This window comes from Coregonus lavaretus, assembly GCF_964263955.1.
Source record: "Coregonus lavaretus genome assembly, chromosome: 3".
Classification (NCBI taxonomy): Eukaryota; Metazoa; Chordata; class Actinopteri; order Salmoniformes; family Salmonidae; genus Coregonus; species Coregonus lavaretus.
In genome coordinates, this window is record NC_139990.1 from 43,476,058 (window position 1) to 43,500,840 (window position 24,783).

General features: G+C 41.9%; 2 protein-coding genes across 2 annotated transcripts; both read right to left on the reverse strand.

The window, feature by feature from the left end:
• Positions 1–1,772: 1,772 nt before the first annotated feature.
• On the reverse strand, positions 1,773–15,442 carry LOC311110635 (protein FAM8A1-like). The gene is made up of 5 exons (XM_084153171.1): positions 14,955–15,442; positions 14,296–14,416; positions 13,492–13,615; positions 4,015–4,154; positions 1,773–3,742 (listed from the first exon to the last, which is right to left on the reverse strand). The coding sequence occupies exons 1-5, from the start codon at positions 15,424–15,426 to the stop codon at positions 3,598–3,600; spliced, it is 1,002 nt and encodes a 333-aa protein (XP_084009297.1). The 5' UTR covers positions 15,427–15,442; the 3' UTR covers positions 1,773–3,597.
• Positions 15,443–20,495: 5,053 nt separating this feature from the next.
• Positions 20,496–22,669, reverse strand: LOC311112782 (fatty acid-binding protein, adipocyte-like). The gene is made up of 4 exons (XM_084155922.1): positions 22,490–22,669; positions 22,212–22,384; positions 21,987–22,088; positions 20,496–20,707 (listed from the first exon to the last, which is right to left on the reverse strand). The coding sequence occupies exons 1-4, from the start codon at positions 22,560–22,562 to the stop codon at positions 20,654–20,656; spliced, it is 402 nt and encodes a 133-aa protein (XP_084012048.1). The 5' UTR covers positions 22,563–22,669; the 3' UTR covers positions 20,496–20,653.
• Positions 22,670–24,783: the final 2,114 nt, after the last annotated feature.

Here is a 24,783-nt window from a genome sequence, read left to right on the forward strand (position 1 = left end):
TCTTCTCCGCTGTCCTTGAAAGTCATATTTGTCGGCATGAAGACTCACATAGTGGCGACGAAGGTTATATTCTTTCAGCACTGCACACCAAACATACAGCTTTCCCATTCAATTCCGTGAATAAATAGGAGGATGACCATTTTTCTTGGAACACTTTGCACTCTGCGTCCACTTTTCTCTTTTTTGACAGAGACATATTGGGGCAATGAGGGTGCCAAAGCACATAATGTTAAAAGTAGAAGCCGTAATAAATATCACGGGCAAAACAAAGTAGCTCATCCGGACTGGCTGCACTTGCTTGACCTACTTGCTCTGCCCCGGTATAAACAGTTTGCTTGCTTAACACAATTGCTATTGCGCCATTGGACACAATTGGAACAGCAGTTTCTTTTATTGAAAAATTGCAGCTCATTTTTATACTCTACAAAATCATCTCGCGGGCCGGATTAAACCCATCCGCGGGCTGGACATTTGACACCCCTGGGTTAGGGGTTAAAAAGATATACCTTTATGATTCTGGGAGTTAATTACCTTGTGTCAAGCCATGGAAATGTAATAAGCATGATGAGTTTGCCATTTGTGAAGAGAATAAAAAAATATCTAATTCTATCAAGACACGAGGTGCACGCATTACGTTAATATTGTAAGGCAAAATGTTGTGGTTGCGCAACATTGCGATGTTGACGCATGGTTCATTTTCATACATTTTGAACTATAGCATGAATTATTGAAATCGACACAAACATGAAATGATGGCTGATAGTACATTTGTTGAAAGTAACAAGCATTACTAAGCAGAAATATGGAGATAAGACCAATATTGTGCACTTCCCGCTAGCTGTTACTTCCATCCCAAGGCTGTATTTCTCCCGCACCGCCGGCCAACGTACAGAATAATTCGATATGCTCTGAGACCAGGTTGCGCCGGCAGGTACAAAATTAACTTTGCTGTATTTCCATTCTTGGTCTGTTTAATTTCAAGTCATTTATACTATAAACGAAATTACAGTTGCTAATGCTAGAGGACATATACATTATTTGTCATAAAATATGATCTCTCTAGCGCTATTGATCTGTGAGTAATTAGGAAAGAAACGGTGTTAAAGTGTTACTTTCATCCCGGTTCTTTCAACAGGGTAGTGTAGGATGCACCTTTCCAATAAATATCGAGGGTCTGATTCTGGTGACATGATGATCGATGCTTGACTGCCGTTTGACAAATAAAAATATTCTCACTATTATCCATAATAATCTCATAATGTAGACTAGCCTACCTGCACAGTCTACCAGCAAAGTATCTGCGAGCTGTTGACTAGAGCGCACGTGCCAAGACCACACATTTGCTATTTAGCGCAACAGTATTTGTGACAAAACTATCCGTAGAGTTGAAAATGCGATGGAAACACATTGAATTGAAGATTTTTATTCGGTACATGAAAACTTAAGCGAAAAAGTACATTTTGTGTGCACTACGTCATGCAGTGATTTTTATATTCAACAAGTCCGTTTGGTGGAAACACCACTGATGGGAAAATGTGATTTTTTTCTTTATACTTTTTTAGAATATTTGCATGAAAATCTGTCGCAAATTGGATGGAAACCTAGCTAGTGTCCGAGATTAGTCAAGACCGAGTAAAAATGTATCCGACATCGAGACAAGACCTATTAAAATCCATAAAAAGTGCTAATTCAACCCTGAAATGTGCTGACAATTCCAACTAATACACCAAGTTAATTTACTAAAATCATATAATTAGTACACAAACATATTTCATAAATTAATTTATTAAATTGCAAATACAATACAGCAATACTGTACTATCATACTAGCAACTGAATTATTTTTTTATACTGTTACTGTACTTTAACAAATGTATAGCAATATTGTAGTACTTACATTCTATAATCAAGGCAAATATTTTAAATTGACAACCATGGAAAGGTAACATTAGGAAGACAGGTGATCCTGTCACTTTGGACTTAAAACAACAGCAACAGAAATGAGAATCATAGTTAGCTGACATCCAATTCTGAAAAAGTGATACTACATCTGCTTTCAATACTCAGGTATTCACCGGGCTTTCCAGAAATCCTGCCAAAGGATTCTGGATTTCTTGCATATTCCCTTCAGAATTCAGGAATCTTCAAACTGGGATTTCTGGAAAACCTGGGAATTTTTGAAAAATTACCTGAATTGAAACCCTATTGGCACCCCATATGGTAGAAGTATTTACTGTGACAGACAAATCATAATATTGTCAGCTTGAAGCACTCAAAATATTTCAATCTCAGTGGCTAAATTGGACATGGTGACAAGTTTGGTGGTCATGGGTACATCTATAAGATTACACCAATCATTAAGATCCCCCTAAATACTTGTTGAGTATGTCAAAAATAATGTCAAAATGCTACTATATCAATACAGACTGTGGTAAAATAGCTTAATGAAGTGATGGAGAACTACATGCAACTCACTCCAACTTTCTGGTATTTGGTACAGTATCTCATGTTACAAAGTACAAGGAATCATTTAGAGAGCCATTCAATTACGACTGAAATTCCAAACATAAATACAGTACTAAGCAACAAATGTGTTTTTCATGTTAGATCAGATAGTATATTAACTGAAACACATGTCATATCCTCTTGAGCATGGAGATAATACACCTGAAAGTCTATACTGAATCAGCCCAGGTGTTCTGTTACGTTAACAGGTCTAAAATAAATCAATGTTTCTAGTCTGATGACAACAACCAAAGTAGTGTCTAGTTGTAACCAGGTAATGATTAGACAATAATCTACCCATAGACCCGAGGGAAATGTCAACCAAAACATTAGCATGTTGTGATTCTAGGAGTATTGGAATGTTACCAAGCAATATCTTAAGATAAGCCAAATAATACAACTGCATCAATATGCTGATAGGCTAAAACAACTAAATAACTGTTCTCATCTTCCACTTCCTTATCTTAGAAAATGAATTGAAGATTGGATTTTCATTTAATAATTTTGAAATCCAAAGGCAATTCAATTAAAACATTTAATAACATTTCCTGAAAAAAAATGGTTACGTTGATTCCTCAGTGCTTTCTAACTGATTGGGTGCTAATTTGCATACTACCATTGCACAAATCAAAAAGGGTAGAATCTATTCCACAGATTTGTCACAAAAACAAAACCAGAGTACAGTAGTTGAGAAACAAACTCTGACATCACATACAAGAGCTGTGAGAGGGACCTAGTTACTGATGATGTCATACTGTATTTTCTGTCCTAAGCCTTATGCAGAGCTTTTTCCCCCTCATCGTTATTGCAGAGTGGTTCCCAGTTCTGTTGTCTCCCCAAAGCCTAGTGACACTAGGCTGCCTTAGTACTGGAGCTGTGGTGACACTTTCAATCGGAGGACGGACTCATAGTAATGGATGGAACGGAATTTATGGTTTCCATGTGATACAATTCCATTCAATCAATTCCAGCCATTATTATGAGACGTCCTCCCCTCACCAGCCACCTCTGTACCGGAGGGTCGATAGCAACATGTACCTCTTCAAATAAAATCGTAGCCAGTCCCAGCCAGGCCTTAACCAATCAGAATGGTCATCTGGCTCCGGTGCGCTTGACAACGATAGTGCTAGCCACCATGTCATACACAGTCCTGTTGTGCTGGAAGAAGAAGACTGTGATGAAGGCCGGGAACAAGAAGGCAATGGAGAAGTTTTTGTTCAAGGCTCGGACTGTTGACCTGAAGAGGGACACACAAACAAAACGTGTGAAAGTCTCATAGATCATAGAAACAAACAAAACGTGTGAAAGTCTCAGAGATCATAGACACACCAACAACAAATGAGCAGAACATCAAGGGATTTCATCTAATAGCCAGACTGTCATGTTTGACCACATCACAGCATTAAAATCATGTCGGACAGAGGTGTCAAATAACCAAATGAGCTGGTTTATTATTTCACAACACGTGGATGGATGAGAGGGTTGGTGTTCGTGTGACCCACTACTTACGCAGAGAGACTAACGTTAGTGGCAGGCACCACAAGGACCCGGTTGGGTTGAACCAGGACAGAGGAATCACAGCTGACCACTCTGAGACCAATGAGAAACTTCCCTGGAGTGGCGCCCCCTGCTCCCCAAATGCACACAATCTGAAAGGAGACAATCAATCAATAAAACCGTATTATCCCCAGGGGGAAACTGTATTTACAGACAGAGAGGAGAAACATGATAAAATACACAGAACCCATATCAAAGAGTTAAACATCATCCCATTGCAAGGTCAGGACAAAGACAGAAACATCATCACACTGCAAGGTCAGGACAAAGACAGAAACATCATCACACTGCAAGGTCAGGACAAAGACAGAAACATCATCACACTGCAACTTCAGGACAAAGACAGAAACATCATCACACTGCAACTTCAGAACAAAGACAGGAACTTCATCACACTGCAACTTCAGGACAAAGACAGAATCATCATCACACTGCAACTTCAGGACAAAGACAGAAACATCATCCCACTGCAACTCCAGGACAAAGACAGAAACATCATCCCACTGCAACTTCAGGACAAAGACAGAAACATCATCCCACTGCAACTTCAGGACAATGACAGAAACATCATCCCACTGCAACTTCAGGACAATGACAGAAACATCATCCCACTGCAACTTCAGGACAAAGACAGAAACATCATCCCACTGCAAGGTCAGGACAAAGACAGAAACATCATCACACTGCAAGGTCAGGACAAAGACAGAAATATCATCACACTGCAAGGTCAGGACAAAGACAGAAACATCATCACACTGCAAGGTCAGGACAAAGACAGAATCATCATCACACTGCAACTTCAGGACAAAGACAGAAACATCATCACACTGCAAGGTCAGGACAAAGACAGAAACATCATCCCACTACAAGGTCAGGACAAAGACAGAAACATCATCCCACTGCAAGGTCAGGACAAAAACAGACACATAATCACACTGCAAGGTCAGGACAAAGACAGAAACATCATCACACTGCAAGGTCAGGACAAAGACAGAAACATCATCACACTGCAAGGTCAGGACAAAGACAGAAACATCATCACACTGCAAGGTCAGGACAAAGTCAGAATCATCATCACACTGCAACTTCAGGACAAAGACAGAAACATCATCACACTGCAAGGTCAGGACAAAGACAGAAACATCATCACACTACAAGGTCAGGACAAAGACAGAAACATCCTCCCACTGCAAGGTCAGGACAAAGACAGAAACATCATCACTGCAAGGTTAGGACAAAGACAGAAACATCATCACACTGCAAGGTCAGGACAAAGACAGAAACATCATCACACTGCAACTTCAGGACAAAGACAGAAACATCATCACACTGCAAGGTCAGGACAAAGACAGAAACATCATCACACTGCAAGGTCAAGACAAAGACAGAAACATCATCACACTGAAAGGTCAGGACAAAGACAGAAACATCATCCCACTGCAACTTCAGGAATAAAAAGACAGAAACATCATCCCACTGCAACTTCAGGACAAAGACAGAAACATCATCCCACTGCAACTTCAGGACAATGACAGAAACATCATCCCACTGCAACTTCAGGACAATGACAGAAACATCATCACACTGCAACTTCAGGACAAAGACAGAAACATCATCACACTGCAACTTCAGGACAATGACAGAAACATCATCCCACTGCAACTTCAGGACAATGACAGAAACATCATCACACTGCAACTTCTGGACAAAGACAGAAACATCATCACACTGCAACTTCAGGACAAAGACAGAAACATCATCCCACTGCAACTTCAGGACAAAGACAGAAACATCATCCCACTGCAACTTCAGGACAAAGACAGAAACATCATCCCACTGCAACTTCAGGACAAAGACAGAAACATCATCCCACTGCAACTTCAGGACAATGACATAAACATCATCCCACTGCAACTTCAGGACAAAGACAGAAACATCATCCCACTGCAACTTCAGGACAATGACAGAAACATCATCCCACTGCAACTTCAGGACAGAGACAGAAACATCATCCCACTGCAACTTCAGGACAAAGACATAAACATCATCCCACTGCAACTTCAGGACAATGACAGAAACATCATCACACTGCAACTTCAGGACAATGACAGAAACATCATCCCACTGCAACTTCAGGACAATGACAGAAACATCATCACACTGCAACTTCTGGACAAAGACAGAAACATAATCCCACTGCAACTTCAGGACAAAGACAGAAACATCATCCCACTGCAACTTCAGGACAAAGACAGAAACATCATCCCACTGCAACTTCAGGACAAAGACAGAAACATCATCCCACTGCAACTTCAGGACAAAGACAGAAACATCATCCCACTGCAACTTCAGGACAATGACATAAACATCATCCCACTGCAACTTCAGGACAAAGACAGAAACATCATCCCACTGCAACTTCAGGACAGAGACATAAATATCATCCCACTGCAACTTCAGGACAAAGACAGAAACATCATCACACTGCAACTTCAGAACAAAGACAGAAACATCATCACACTGCAACTTCAGGACAAAGACAGGAACATCATCACACTGCAACTTAAGGACAAAGACAGAATCATCATCACACTGCAACTTCAGGACAAAGACAGAAACATCATCACACTGCAACTTCAGAACAAAGACAGGAACATCATCACACTGCAACTTCAGGACAAAGACAGAATCATCATCACACTGCAACTTCAGGACAAAGACAGAAACATCCTCCCACTGCAACTTCAGGACAAAGATGGAAACATCCTCCCACTGCAACTTCAGGACAAAGACAGAAACATCATCCCACTGCAACTTCAGGACAATGACAGAAACATCATCCCACTGCAACTTCAGGACAATGACAGAAACATCATCACACTGCAACTTCAGGACAAAGACAGAAACATCATCACACTGCAACTTCAGGACAATGACAGAAACATCATCCCACTGCAACTTCAGGACAATGACAGAAACATCATCACACTGCAACTTCTGGACAAAGACAGAAACATAATCCCACTGCAACTTCAGGACAAAGACAGAAACATCATCCCACTGCAACTTCAGGACAAATACAGAAACATCATCCCACTGCAACTTCAGGACAAAGACAGAAACATCATCCCACTGCAACTTCAGGACAAAGACAGAAACATCATCCCACTGCAACTTCAGGACAATGACATAAACATCATCCCACTGCAACTTCAGGACAAAGACAGAAACATCATCCCACTGCAACTTCAGGACAATGACAGAAACATCATCCCACTGCAACTTCAGGACAGAGACAGAAACATCATCCCACTGCAACTTCAGGAAAAAACACATAAACATCATCCCACTGCAACTTCAGGACAAAGACAGAAACATCATCACACTGCAACTTCAGAACAAAGACAGAAACATCATCACACTGCAACTTCAGGACAAAGACAGGAACATCATCACACTGCAACTTCAGGAAAAAGACAGAATCATCCTCCCACTGCAACTTCAGGACAAAGATGGAAACATCCTCCCACTGCAACTTCAGGACAAAGACAGAAACATCATCACACTGCAACTTTAGAACAAAGACAGAAATATCATCACACTGCAACTTTAGGACAAAGACAGAAACATCATCACACTGCAACTTCAGGACAAAGACAGAAACATCATCCCACTGCAACTTCAGGACAAAGACAGAAACATCATCCCACTGCAAGGTCAGGACAAAGACAGGAACATCATCACACTGCAACTTCAGGACAAAGACAGAAACATCATCACACTGCAACTTCAGGACAAAGACAGAAACATCATCACACTGCAACTTCAGGACAAAGACAGAAACATCATCCCACTGCAACTTCAGGACAAAGACAGAAACATCATCCCACTGCAACTTCAGGACAAAGACAGAAACATCATCACACTGCAACTTCAGGACAATGACAGCAACATCATCCCACTGCAACTTCAGGACAAAGACAGAAACATCATCCCACTGCAAGGTCAGGACAAAGACAGAAACATCATCACAATGCAAGGTCAGGACAAAGACAGAAACATCATCACACTGCAAGGTCAGGACAAAGACAGAAACATCATCACACTGCAAGGTCAGGACAAAGACAGAATCATCATCACACTGCAACTTCAGGACAAAGACAGAAACATAATCACACTGCAAGGTCAGGACAAAGACAGAAACATCATCACACTGCAAGGTCAGGACAAAGACAGAAACATCATCACACTGCAAGGTCAGGACAAAGACAGAAACATCATCACACTGCAAGGTCAGGACAAAGACAGAATCATCACACTGCAAGGTCAGGACAAAGACAGAAAAATCATCACACTGCAAGGTCAGGACAAAGACAGAAACATCATCACACTACAAGGTCAGGATGAAGACAGAAACATCCTCCCACTGCAAGGTCAGGACAAAGACAGAAACATCATCCCACTGCAACTTCAGGACAAAGACAGAAACATCATCCCACTACAACTTCAGGACAATGACAGAAACATCATCCCACTGCAACTTCAGGACAAAGACAGAAACATCATCCCACTGCAACTTCAGGACAATGACAGAAACATCATCCCACTGCAACTTCAGGACAAAGACAGAAACATCATCCCACTGCAAGGTCAGGACAAAGACAGAAACATCATCACACTGCAAGGTCAGGACAAAGACAGAAACATCATCACACTGCAAGGTCAGGACAAAGACAGAAACATCATCACACTGCAAGGTCAGGACAATGACAGAAACATCATCACACTGCAACTTCAGGACAAAGACAGAAACATCATCACACTGCAACTTCAGGACAATGACAGATACATCATCCCACTGCAACTTCAGGACAATGACAGAAACATCATCACACTGCAACTTCAGGACAAAGACAGAAACATCATCCCACTGCAACTTCAGGACAAAGACAGAAACATCATCCCACTGCAACTTCAGGACAAAGACAGAAACATCATCCCACTGCAACTTCAGGACAAAGACAGAATCATCATCACACTGCAACTTCAGGACAAAGACAGAAACATCATCCCACTGGAACTCCAGGACAAAGACAGAAACATCATCCCACTGCAACTTCAGGACAAAGACAGAAACATCATCCCACTGCAACTTCAGGACAATGACAGAAACATCATCCCACTGCAACTTCAGGACAAAGACAGAAACATCATCCCACTGCAACTTCAGGACAATGACAGAAACATCATCCCACTGCAACTTCAGGACAAAGACAGAAACATCATCCCACTGCAAGGTCAGGACAAAGACAGAAACATCATCACACTGCAAGGTCAGGACAAAGACAGAAACATCCTCCCACTGCAAGGTCAGGACAAAGACAGAAACATCATCCCACTGCAACTTCAGGACAAAGACAGAAACATCATCCCACTGCAACTTCAGGACAATGACAGAAACATCATCCCACTGCAACTTCAGGACAAAGACAGAAACATCATCCCACTGCAACTTCAGGACAATGACAGAAACATCATCCCACTGCAACTTCAGGACAAAGACAGAAACATCATCCCACTGCAAGGTCAGGACAAAGACAGAAACATCATCACACTGCAAGGTCAGGACAAAGACAGAAACATCATCACACTGCAAGGTCAGGACAAAGACAGAAACATCATCACACTGCAAGGTCAGGACAAAGACAGAAACATCATCACACTGCAAGGTCAGGACAATGACAGAAACATCATCACACTGCAACTTCAGGACAAAGACAGAAACATCATCCCACTGCAACTTCAGGACAAAGACAGAATCATCATCACACTGCAACTTCAGGACAAAGACAGAAACATCATCCCACTGCAACTCCAGGACAAAGACAGAAACATCATCCCACTGCAACTTCAGGACAAAGACAGAAACATCATCCCACTGCAACTTCAGGACAATGACAGAAACATCATCCCACTGCAACTTCAGGACAAAGACAGAAACATCATCCCACTGCAACTTCAGGACAATGACAGAAACATCATCCCACTGCAACTTCAGGACAAAGACAGAAACATCATCCCACTGCAAGGTCAGGACAAAGACAGAAACATCATCACACTGCAAGGTCAGGACAAAGACAGAAACATCATCACACTGCAAGTTCAGGACAAAGACAGAAACATCATCACACTGCAAGGTCAGGACAAAGACAGAATCATCATCACACTGCAACTTCAGGACAAAGACAGAAACATCATCCCACTGCAACTTCAGGACAATGACAGAAACATCATCCCACTGCAACTTCAGGACAAAGACAGAAACATCATCCCACTGCAACTTCAGGACAAAGACAGAAACATCATCCCACTGCAACTTCAGGACAATGACAGAAACATCATCACACTGCAAGGTCAGGACAAAGACAGAAACATCATCACACTGCAAGGTCAGGACAAAGACAGAAACATCATCCCACTGCAACTTCAGGACAAAGACAGAAACATCATCCCACTGCAACTTCAGGACAAAGACATAAACATCATCCCACTGCAACTTCAGGACAATGACAGAAACATCATCCCACTGCAACTTCAGGACAATGACAGAAACATCATCACACTGCAACTTCAGGACAAAGACAGAAACATCATCACACTGTAACTTCAGGACAATGACAGAAACATCATCCCACTGCAACTTCAGGACAATGACAGAAACATCATCACACTGCAACTTCAGGACAAAGACAGAAACATAATCCCACTGCAACTTCAGGACAAAGACAGAAACATCATCCCACTGCAACTTCAGGACAAAGACAGAAACATCATCCCACTGCAACTTCAGGACAAAGACAGAAACATCATCCCACTGCAACTTCAGGACAAAGACAGAAACATCATCCCACTGCAACTTCAGGACAATGACAGAAACATCATCCCACTGCAACTTCAGGACAAAGACAGAAACATCATCCCACTGCAACTTCGGGACAATGACAGAAACATCATCCCACTGCAACTTCAGGACAGAGACAGAAACATCATCCCACTGCAACTTCAGGACAAAGACAGAAACATCATCCCACTGCAACTTCAGGACAAAGACAGAAACATCATCACACTGCAACTTCAGAACAAAGACAGAAACATCATCACACTGCAACTTCAGGACAAAGACAGAAACATCATCCCACTGCAACTTCAGGACAAAGACAGAATCATCATCACACTGCAACTTCAGGACAAAGACAGAAACATCATCACACTGCAACTTCAGAACAAAGACAGGAACATGATGATGATCTTCCTGTCTGGGTTGGCGCCCCCCCCTTGGTTTGTGCTGTGGTGGAGACCTCTGTGGGCTATACTCGGCCTTGTCTCAGGATTGTAAGTTGGTGGTTGGGGATATCCCTCTAGTGGTGCGGGGGCTGTGCTTTGGCGGAGTGGGTGGGGTTATATCCTTCCTGTTTGGCCCTGTCCGGGGGTTTCTTCGGATGGGGCCACAGTGTCTCCGGACCGCTCCTGTCTCAGCCTCCAGTATTTATGCTGCAGTAGTTTATGTGTCGGGGGGCTGGGGTTAGTTGGTTATACCTGGAGTACTTCTCCTGTCTTATCCAGTGTCCTGTGTGAATTTAAGTATGCTCTCTCTAATTCTCTCGTTCTCTCTTTCTCTCTGAGAACCTGAGCCCTAGGACCATACGTCAGGACTACCGGGCATGATGACACCTTGCTGTCCCCAGTCCGCCTGGCCTTGCTGCTATTCCAGTTTCAACTGTTCTGCCTGCGGCTACGAAACCCCTACCTGTCCCAGACCTGCTGTTTTCAACTCTTAATGATCGGCTATGAAAAGCCAACTGAGAGACCTGAGCCCTAGGACCATACGTCGGGACTACCGGCCGTGGTGACTCCTTGCTGTCCCCAGTCCGCCTGGCCTTGCTGCTATTCCAGTTTAAACTGTTCTGCCTGCGGTTATGGAACCCCTACCTGTCCCAGACCTGCTGTTTTCAAACTCTTAATGATCGGCTATGAAAAGCCAACTGAGATTTATTCCTGATTATTATTTGACCATGCTTGTCACTTATGAACATTTTTGAACATCTTGGCATGGTTCTGTTATAATCTCCACCCGGCACAGCCAGAAGAGGACTGGCCACCCCTCATAGCCTGGTTCCTCTCTAGGTTTCTTCCTAGGTTTTCGCCTTTCTAGGGAGTTTTTCCTAGCCACCGTGCTTCTACACCTGCATTACTAGCTGTTTGGGGTTTTAGGCTGGGTTTCTGTACAGCACTTCGAGATATTAGCTGATGTAAGAAGGGCTATATAAAATAAAATTGATTGATTGATTGAACATCATCACACTGCAACTTCAGGACAAAGACAGAATCATCATCACACTGCAACTTCAGGACAAATAATAATAATAATAATATGCCATTTAGCAGACGCTTTTATCCAAAGCGACTTACAGTCATGCGTGCATACATTTTTGTGTATGGGTGGTCCCGGGGATCGAACCCACTACCTTGGCGTTACAAGCGCCGTGCTCTACCAGTTGAGCTACAGAGGACCACAGGACAAAGACAGAAACATCCTCCCACTGCAACTTCAGGACAAAGACGGAAACATCCTCCCACTGCAACTTCAGGACAAAGACAGAAACATCATCACACTGCAACTTTAGGACAAAGACAGAAATGTCATCACACTGCAACTTTAGGACAAAGACAGAAACATCATCACACTGCAACTTTAGGACAAAGACAGAAATATCATCACACTGCAACTTTAGGACAATGACATAAACATCATCCCACTGCAACTTCAGGACAAAGACAGAAACATCATCCCACTGCAACTTCAGGACAATGACAGAAACATCATCCCACTGCAACTTCAGGACAAAGACAGGAACATCATCCCACTGCAACTTCAGGACAATGACAGAAACATCATCACACTGCAACTTCAGAACAAAGACAGGAACATCATCACACTGCAACTTCAGAACAAAGACAGAAACATCATCACACTGCAACTTCAGGACAAAGACAGAAACATCATCACACTGCAACTTCAGGACAAAGACAGAATCATCATCACACTGCAACTTCAGGACAAAGACAGAAACATAATCACACTGCAACTTCAAGACAAAGATGGAAACATCCTCCCACTGCAACTTCAGGACAAAGACAGAAACATCATCACACTGCAACTTTAGGACAAAGACAGAAATATCATCACACTGCAACTTTAGGACAAAGACAGAAACATCATCACACTGCAACTTTAGGACAAAGACAGAAACATCATCACACTGCAACTTCAGGACAAAGACAGAAACATCATGACACTGCAATGTCAGGACAAAGACAGAAACATCATCCCACTGCAACTTCAGGACAAAGACAAAGGTGTCACCTGACCTCATAGAAACAAACTAATATCCGGTAGACCAGGGCGACAAGCATCATCTTCTGGAGTTCCTCCATGGACGTGTCTTCATCTATTTCCTCCACAATGAAATGCATGGCAAACTTGGAAATGTCCCTGAAAGAAAGACAAAATACAAATGATTCTTCAATCATGACTATATACAGTAGTTATGCACGCTACAAATGATTCTTCAATCATGACTATATACAGTAGTTATACATGCTAAAATTATTCTTCAATCATTTAAATTTTTTACATGTACATGTTTACATTTTAGTCATTTAGCAGATGCTCTTATCCAGAGCGACTTACAGTTAGTGAGTGCATACATTTTTCATACTGGCCCCCCGTGGGAAACGAACCCACAATCCTGGCGTTGCAAGCGCCATGCTCTACCAACTGAGCTACAGGGGACTACAAAGTTGTATTTTTTAGCGATCCAATTGACATTTTAGTCATTTAGCAGATGCTCTTATCCAGAGCGACTTACAATTAGTGAGTGCATACATTTTTCATACTGGCCCCCAATGGGAATTGAACCCACAACCCTTGCGTTGCAAGCGCCATGCTCTACCAACTGAGCTACAGGAGGGCCAATCATGACTATATACAGTAGTTATACATGCATAGGAATCATCTTTACCATCACCTATGGAGCGCAAAACAAATCCAAAATACTATTCCCTGTAGTGCACTACTTTTGATCGGGGCCCATAGGGGGGCCATAGGGGGGGCCATAGTAATGCGGTATAGGGAATAGACACACAGAAACATTTGTATTAAACTAAACTCACTTCATCCCACTCAGATGCATGATGCTGAGAATAATGGTTGCTTTGATGAAGAACAGAATGAAGAAATCCACAATTTCAGCCATGAACCTTTGAAGAGGAGAGGGAATACCGTATTCTCGACCTGCAAACACATACAACACATTTACATTTTAGTCATTTAGCAGACGCCAGGAGTTCCCAAACTTTTTCACTTGGGGCCCCCCTTCCAGCATTGGGGAACATCCCGCTCCCCCCTGCGTGCACGCGCCATGTCTATTTCTATGGGCACAAGCACCGTTCATGACACAAACTGTTCACACCCCTCTTGTTCTTGTTGGTGGAGAGAATTTTGCAGGTTTAAAGCTTATTTCCTGCAATTCTACACATTTTGTCATGTGGTGAAAAGAAAATGTTGCAGTTTTAAAGCACATGTTCTTGCAATTCTATACATTTTACCATGTCTAATGTGAATTAATGTGATATTTGAGTAACTAAAAATTACAACAATATCTATGGGTATTTAACTTTAGCAGACCACAGAGGGCACTATTTTCATAATTCATCACTATAACAGGCCTGGCATGTTGCTTTCTCTCAAACACTTCTTTAGTTATATAGCTATCATATTAGACACATGAACCAAATACAAAAATAACAACATCTGTGTCTCTGATAGCTACCTGGCCGTTGTGCATTGCCGTTCTGTTGTGGTTGTTGTTGCGCTGGTACTGAAGTGGCCACAGCACCATTCCCAGCCGTTTCCCCTGGCGGAATTCCAGCCGCGGGGATGGCGGGTGGATACGGCGTTAAGGGGAGTCCGAATGGATTATTATACCAGTTCTGGGCATCAAAATTTGGGAAATCCGCTGGCCAGACGGGTGCTGTGAATGGTTGCGGTGCAAAATACGGAGGAGCAGACACTGCCAGCCAACTTTGCCAGTTCACATTTGCAGTGTAGTACTGCCACATCCACCCCTGCAACTTTTCACAGTACTCCGAGGTTGTGCGTTTTTCGACAGTGCCCTTTCCACTTTCCGAAGTGTCTTGATGACGTAATTTTAGCTTATTTTCGGCAATATCTAGCTTCTCTCTAATATTAAAAGACATGTTTTGCTTATCGACTTGTTTGTTTATGTTTTCCGAATCATCCATGTTTAATGCCGACGTCACATCCGGTAGGATGTTTCCATTTCCGTGAAGAAAATATACGATTTCTAGAAAACATCATTACTGTGATAATAATTGCAAATATTTGGCGAGTAAGCTGTATTCAAAGAGGTAAACAATATCGATGATAAAACAATCACTCACAGCAACATTTCATAAAATAGTTTCATCATCACATTCCCAGCCTGGCCGAAATTAATATCGTGCACTTCCAGCTATGTACCACTAAGGCGCAGCACTGCTACCGTTAAAGTGAAAGAGGCAGAGCATTGGAAATACACTGACTAGCCTTCTGTAACAGACAGTATTATTGACTGTTCTTCATTCCAATCACAATGAATTCAACTATGGTCTTTTGTTCCAACCCATCACTAATAGCCATATTGTTTTCACCTATCTTGTTTTCAGATCATTGCCAAATAATGACCCGAGAGAGAGGAGATCTTTGTTCCATTAAGGCCTGGTCAGACCTATAAATGTATATCATTGAAACGACGTACATCTCACACCTTCAATGGATGATTGAGGGTGCAGTGTGCACCACCTTGTCCTGCAAATCTCCCACTATCTGTATATTTTATATAGCAATAGTAGGCTATTTACCCACTCAAAGTGCGTTTTGCACTTTGAGAATCGTGAAATTTAATGCATCTGATATTACATTTACATTTACGTCATTTAGCAGACGCTCTTATCCAGAGCGACTTACAAATTCCACCACTACTACTGCTTTTCTTTAAAGTTTTACACCAAGCAAACAGTTAATAAGTTCAATTACATTACAACCTTCATCTCAGAATTCCTTAGCCAAGCAATTTCCAAGAACTTGCCAATCAGTTCTTTGATGCCTCAAAATAAAATAAATCTGTTCAAAGGACCCCCGCCACTACCGCTGCGTCTAAAGTAAAATCTGAGGCACAAGGCCATTTTCAAAGAACTGCCCTAAGTAAGCTTAACCTAAACAACAATGGGGTATTCAACCATAACAATCGGACACTCTGGGTTCAGACGTTCTTTGGGTGAACAGATTGTAATAAAAAGTCCCTGAATGTGTTCTCATGATACAGGGGACTGGTAAGTTGAGTAGGGGTGGAGAGGGGACCTGGTAAGGAGAATGAAAGGGGAAATGGAGCGAAAGAGTAACAAAAATGTCAGAGGAGTGTGCGCAAATGTGTGTGTGTGTGTGTATGTATGCCCTTGGTCTTATACAACTTGGCTAGGTCAGCTTTTCATTAATCAGGACAGATTGTTGCAGGAGCAGGCTGCAGGAGCACCACCCATGGTCATAATCATTCACTAAAACCCCAAATCTTTTGGAGAATTTGGCCCCAACCTACTGCCACAAAAAGCCCTAATTAAAGGAATTAGGTGCACTTGCTTGGACTGGAAGTCTGTGGTTGCGTCCTAAACGGCACCCCATTACCTATTTAGTGCACTACTTTTGATCAGAGCCCTATCGGCCCTTGTCAAAAGTAGTGCACTATATAGGGAATAGGGTGCCATTTTGGACAAAGTCTGTGTGTCCACGACAATAAGCCTGTTAAAAATGAGGAGAGGTCACAACGTAGACCTTAAACTGGGATTTGGCCTCCCCTCTAGATCTCCCCATACATTCCCCCTGCCACTCTAATACTAGGTATGTCTTAAATGGCACCCTATTCCCTTTATAGTGCACTACTTTTGACCAGGATCCATAGGGGGGCCCATAGGGCTCTGGTCAAAAGTAGTGCTCTATATAGTAAATAGGGTGCCATTTGGGACGTATCCTAGGACCTCACATTCCGTATAGATTGTCCTTGTGTGTTTGACTAACAGGAGCATTCCAAGGGACCCCATGGCATTTACTCCAGTTGTAACCCTACTGGTTTAATTTACTCCAGTTGTAACCCTGCTGGTTTCATTTACTCCTCAGTTGTAACCCTGCTGGTTTCATTTAGTCCTCAGTTGTAACCCTGCTGGTTTCATTTACTCCAGTTGTAACCCTGCTGGTTTCATTTACTCCAGTTGTAACCCTGCTGGTTTCATTTACTCCAGTTGTAACCCTGCTGGTTTCATTTACTCCAGTTGTAACCCTGCTGGTTTCATTTACTCCAGTTGTAATCCTGATGGTTTCATTTACTCTAGTTGTAACCCTGATGGTTTCATTTACTCCAGTTATAACCCTGATGGTTTCATTTACTCCAGTTGTAACCCTGATGGTTTCATTTACTCCTCAGTTGTAACCCTGCTGGTTTCATTTATTCCAGTTGTAACCCTGCTGGTTTCATTTACTCCAGTTGTAACCCTGCTGGTTTCATTTACTCCAGTTGTAACCCTGATGGTTTCATTTACTCCTCAGTTGTAACCCCGCTGGTTTCATTTACTCCTTGGTTGTAACCCCGCTGGTTTCATTTACTCCTCAGTTGTAACCTTGCTGGTTTCAAAGTGTGTGCAAGACAGTGTGAGCTTTTGATCCAATAGTGGATGACTGTAAGTCGCTTTGGATAAAAGCGTCTGCTAAATGGCATTTTATTATTATACTTGATACATTTGGCAAATGCACTGTTCGAGGAATAGGTTGGTCTTGGTTTTCAAGAAACACTCACGGATGTGTTGACTGAGCTATAGTGTGTGTGTGTGTGTGTGTGTGTGTGTGTGTGTGTGTGTGTGTGTGTGTGTGTGTGTGTGTGTGTGTGTGTGTGTGTAACCAAGACTTGCAACTCTAGTGACGCTATCATGACAAATCAACACTTAGTTTCCAAAAAGCACATGATATCATGTGTGAAAACTCTGACCATGAACCAAAAGACAGTTGGTCTTCTCCCAAGTGCTGCGTCCCAAATGGCACCCAATTCCCTTTATAGTGCATAGGGCTCTGGTCAAATGTAGTGCAGGGAATAGGGAGGCATTTGGCACGCAGAAAAAAGGTTAGGCCCGGATCAAAAGTAGTGCACTATGTAGGGAAGAGGGTGCCATTTGAGATGCATTAAAGGTTAAGGTTTTCAAATGCATCTCAACCCATAGAGCCAGATACAAAAAGGTGATTGTCATTCATTCATCACTCTAGCTCCATTAGGCAGCAAGAGCAATACTAATCCAGTGGTATTACAACTTTAAATTCTCAGAGTTTACTCCGTTCATGAACAAGAGACTGCTAATGCTGCGTTCGTAACCAAGTGGGAGGTGGGAATTTACCAGTTGTGAAGCCGTAAATACCAGTTGGATGCATTCACGTGCTTTGAACTCGTTGAGGAACGCTGATAGGCTAACGGCCAACAAGCTACTTAACCATAACCTAACGTCAGAGGTCACCATGTGTGGTCCTCTGTAGCTCAGCTGGTAGAGCACGGCGCTTGTAACGCCAAGGTAGTGGGTTCGATCCCCGGGACCACCCATACACAAAAATGTATGCACGCATGACTGTAAGTCGCTTTGGATAAAAGCGTCTGCTAAATGGCATATTATTATTATTATTATGTGGGAGAAGTGGGAGCTCAGGATGAGAGTTTCCCACTAGTAATTACCAGTTGGAGGGCCGTTGAAGTGGATTTTTCCCAGTCGTATGTGGTAAATTCCCACTTAGTTATGAACACAGCATAAGGCTTCAGGCATCACAATAAGGCATCATAAATTGTGTCTAATGGGTGCTGGAAGGCTATGAAGAGGGCTGGACAGTACTCCCTCTGGCATTATGCATTCTTAATGAATATCACATTTATTTGTAGACTTGTTGACAATGAGCTCATTTGGACTGTAATCTTTCTGGGAGATTGCTGTATTTGGTTGTTAGCCGATAAAAGTAAGGTGATATTGTTCAGTCTAATGGGAGATGGCATAACCTTTACTTTTTGGACTACATGACTCTACCCAGATGAGTACTCCATTCCATAGAAGCCTTTTAGAAGCGCCGGCACTTCTAAACTGACAAACTTTTTACATTGGTGTCTTGAAATGTTACTTTCTAAATTCTGGTCTTGGGGCTACATACTGACCTGTCTGTCATCTGTTAGGGCTAATTCATCCCAGAGGTAGGCCTACAACAGAGAACAGCCAAACAGAGAAAAATGAACTACTATATGTAGAATGTAAGCCTATGATAATCATTTTAAAATAGTCAACTTGGCACCTGTACTTGTAGTTTAAGATTTTTTTTTATTTTGGCACCCAGCCTGGGTAAGCATGTGAATTATTTCCCACCCACAACAAATGGATTTAGGATTCAGCAAGTTCCCTACTGTAATACAGTTCATTTATTTGCAAAGTGATCAATCCCAAATGGCACCCTAGTTTTGACAAGGGTCTATAAGGCTTTGGTCAAAACTAGTGTACTATAAAGGTAACAGGGTGCCATTTGGGACACATTCCAGTTTAGTACCAGTGCGATGAAGACTTAAATAGGGCCTTTCCTAGAGACAGTTGGAACAAGCAACAGAACTGATGAGGTCATAACAGCAACACTACCACTGGGCAGACCACTTGTTTGATTCATCAGAATGGTGCTGAAAAGTTTACATAGAACAATCCTAAAAATGGTCAAAGAAAATGTTAACAGGTTTTAAAGTTTACAGTGGAATGTATAGTTAATAGGAAAGCGTTTAGTTGCCATGCCACTGTTCTCACAAGTCTACTGCGGCAATACACTTAGTATTCCGCAGTGGTTTAGGAGTGATGATAGCCCAGTTTCACAATCATTTGTCCCGACTAGTCAGTCAAGTTTTGCTTTTGCTTAGTACCGGTATGTAGACAAAAAGGTACATGTTTTGGACATTCCACTTGGTCACCTGCTCTAAAAATAGGTACATTGTGAAATCAATGTATTCTGCAGTGTATGCTTAGCTTACTTTATTTGAGCGCTACACTAACTGGAGCAGTACAATTACATTGCAATTTATTGGACATTAAAATTTACGTGGCACTGAAACGCATTGGAATGTTTGCACCACCTACAACCAAAGTACTCAGGATAGACCTTCACTAGAGGTTTGCTCATTTGTAATCCACATGGATTAAGTTGGATGAATAGGCTTTAGCCTCCAAACTGGCCTAGATATTGCAATGAAGGAAATACCACTTTTCACAAAGCAGAACAATTGACTTTATTGAAAGCTTCATGGAATTTTAGTACCAATTGAGTAGTCAGTGCATTTAACATGGTAGGTATTGAACAGATAACAATATGAAAGACTTGGCTTTGCTGGTGGGGGGGGTCTTCCAATTCAGCAACATACTGGAATCACACCTCTTTCTCATAGGTCCTCACCGCCACCACATCATCCATTACACATTTCTGGAAAAAGAGCAGTGCAAGCTTTAGGTCATGCAATGCAGTGACGTCATGTCAGAACGTAGAACTTAAATGTAACGTCACATTCAATGTGCAGTGATACAACCACCAAATCATCCTAATTGTGTCAGTTGGTCATTGTAGTTACACTTAAAACTGCATTGTCTGAATGAGCCAAACCAAGTAAGCTTTTTTTTTTTTTTAACTGAAGTTAATCTTCACGCATGCTAAATGTGACAGGGTAGGAGTTACTACCCTATCACAGAAATATAAAAGGGGAACTGACAATCAATGTCGGGCAACGAACGGAGAGCGTAGATAAGTTAACAGGTTTTAGCCAATGGCGTATAAACCCTGGATGACTGACCGGGGGCACTGTATTGATGCCACTGCCCAGCCATCTTGGTACTCAATCGTACAAAGATTCAGGAAGCTATAAAAATGCATTTATTAATGTCTACATTCGTTTGACACATGTATTCTATTACAGACACTAATGCATACTTCTAAATTATATTATGTGAGCCAAAAAAAACAATTTCCTTAAAGTATTTTAGAATGCACTAACGTTACTGTCCCCACTATGTCCTTGAAACATTTAATTGAAATACTGTAGAAATCCTTTCATTCTTATGGAGGACTGCTTCTACTGGATAGTGACAATATGGCCGACTGGTGGCATCAAAGCCTCTTGATGGCAATGCCAACCCATAGCATCAGCAATCCAGGGTTTATATATGTAATTGGTTTTATTAGCAAGGCCTCGATTCCCAATGCAGCGTTTTGTAAAAAAAGAGAAAGAATGCGTTGCACATGATTGCAAGTGCTTTTCAAGCCACGTTTCCCAGGCAAAACTTTGAAGGACATATGGAACACGTTCGCGCGTAAAAGCGCGTGCCATCCTTGCTGGCACCGGGGTAGAATGCAACTTGCAAGGCCTCCTGTAGCTCAGTTGATAGAGCATGGCGCTTGCAACGCCAGGGTTGTGGGTTCGATTCCCACGGGGGGCCAGTTTGAAAAATGTATGCACTCATTAACTGTAAGTCGCTCTGGATAAGAGCATCTGCTAAATTACGTAAATGTAATGGATAACATTGTTTTTTTATTGTATAATGATGATAACTTGCAACATTGCACAATTAAACCTGGATGGAACAATATTGCAATAAAGATGCAATATCATGCATAAATACATTCAAAAAATACGCTTATTATTAACCATGCATATTTTATTTCCAACCAAGCAGAGAGGGGAAAGCAATCAAGTTTGAGTAAACCTTACCGCTATCAATTTTCCATCTTGCAACTCCCGCTCGAGTGTGGTGGTTTTGCCGTCCCATGTCTGTTTTTGCACCAGTTTTCCGTTCTCAAAGGTCACCAGAGTCTGGAAATAACGTAGTGTCAGGAGGGGACATAACTCCATCTCAAGTTTAAAGTTGGAAAATGTCAATTGGAAACCACACTACTGTAACAACCGGAATTTCTATGGTGTGGCTGCTGCACCCACCTTGGTTTTCCTGTCATCTGCAGTCATCTCGTCGAATTCTTCATTCAATTTAAACTTGGTTTCTGTAGTTTTGAATGTGCTCTGGGATTTCATTGATATTACGCCGTCGTCGATGCTGAACAGCAAATTGGGCTTCGCCATATTCCCCATCTGCCGAGTAGCAAAGCCCACACCTGTGAAACAAACGGATATTTAACTAGCCAACTTCAGTAAGGTTCTAGATATACATGCAACATTGTCGTTAATTAAAAACAGCTTTATTTAAAGGTATACTTGACCTATTGCCTTCATATATTCATCAAAATTCTCGCTGGAAGTCATCTTCCAAGTTCCAACGAATACCTCGACCATGCTGTTAGTTTAAACTAATCGCTATACAAACAACGTGAACTCACAAATGCACACTGATTCGACTACGCAACAATTACGTCTGGGCCCATTGTCATATTTGAAGCCTCCCCTAGCACGTGCTTACCCATGCAAGCCAATCAAGCGCTATATCTGGTGCTTCCATGGAAACAGAGAGGATGAGGGGCGTGAAATATATTATTTTAAAGCTGGGGCACAGACCGTACTGTCTTTGGCAGGGGTCTTCAACCTTTTCTTACCAAGGGACCCCCTCCCAGGCAAACCGGAGACCCAGGAACCCCCATCACATGTTAGCAATATACTTCACGTATCTTGTCTTATCATCAGGTGAATTATAATGTCAAGGAGAAGTAATCAACATTTTCAAATGAATAGATTTGGTAGATATTTTTTTCATTATTTTGACCTCTCCACATTATAGCCTAATTGGAAGAGAACGTGTAATCTCTAACATAGCCAATTACCTAGAAAGGTAACTCAAAACACATTTTTGCTAAGAGCAGCTGTTTAGCTGTTTAAAAAAAGGTTAAAGACAACAAGGTGTATAGGCAAAAATGAATGTCCAAATCAAGAAAGCCTACCAGCAGCCAGCGGCTCTTGTAGCAATGGTAGCCTATTCACGGGTGCTTTTTCAAAGCCTATGTGAGTGTGATTTGCTCAATATTAGGAATTGGAGAATAAAAACATAAAACATTTGAAATAAGATATTCTCCTCTTTTCTACTGTAGGTATATAATACAAAATTAGTTTATTCCATTATTGCTAGCGATATTCATAAAAACATTTAAATCAATACAAAAGTCACCTTGTCCTAGAGAGATTTACACGGTTATCAAAACATCATGCCAGGGTAAGCTTACACGAAACACAGTCCTTATTTGAAGTGTTTCTAAAATCCCCTATGGGAAAAATTATTGGTGGAAAAATTATTGGAACCATTTCCCTGTTTGACCGCTAGTTTTTATGGCTATGAGTCATACTGCGGTACTCTATCCCCACCCTGCAAATTCTATTATATTCTGTTCTATTCTATTCTATTGTAAAGCAGTGAGGTCCATTGAGCCAGCAGATGGTGCCAGTGAACAGCATATTGAACGACGTTCCACGTCTTTATTCAGCAGGTCTCCATCACTAGTTTTCAACTGCCACCCAATGGTCTCTAGTGGATAAATTGCATACTGTCACGGCAGGAGCTTAAAACGCACATCTACTGTCTATATCCCAAATGACACCCTATTCCCTATTGGGACCTACTTTTGACCAGAACCCTATGAGCCTTAGTCAAAAGTGATCTACTGTTGTCTATAGGCTTCAGTATGTGTCATCCAGCTGCCACATGTCCCTCCATCTCTACCTCGATCTTGGTCCCACTATAGTCTCCTGCCCAGACCAGACTATATTAGTGGGGTCAGACCAAACTATATTAGTGGGGTCAGACCAGACCAGACCATATATGAGTGGGGTCAAGGGGCAATGAGTATTTCCTCCAGCATTTAATCACTTCCTGGGTGTTCATGGAGGCAACAATGGCACTAAAATGAAGTTAGGAGACTGTGTCTCAACCAACCCTAATCTCGTCAACCCAGAACCAAAATCTTGTGTCTGTCCACGAGAGATTACAACCAGCCAGTCAGCCAGCCAGTCAGCCAGTCAGTCAACCGGTCAGCCAGCCAGTCAGCCAGCCAGTCAATCAGCCAGTCAATCAGCCAGCCAGCCAGTCAGCCAGCCTCTCTGCTATATTACTGTTAGCTCCACTTTGCTCATATATAAAACATATAGTACATGCAGATGTAGGATCTTAATTTGAGCCAGTTTGTTACAGCAGGAAAATAATGCTGCAGCAACAGGAAATGTGAATTATTATGTGGATTTTAATTAATGGACATTTTTGTAGGGGATTATTTTTTTTTTTTTTAGGGCAAATCAAGTCTGAAATTTCAAAGCGGAAATTACTCAACTACACTATAAGTGTGCATTTCCTGCTGTGGAGGACAATGCTCAGCAACAAAAGAGTGATCAAATTAAGATCATACATCTGTATGCAACTCCTTCATTCACCTAAAACCAAGAAAAAACGTCATTGAAACTGCTAAATGATTTGAATTTATTTGAAGTGATGTGGGAAGTGGACTAAATACTCTAAGCCCCACAACAGCTCATAGGTAAAACACATGAAACCTGAGCATTGATCAAAAAACATGTA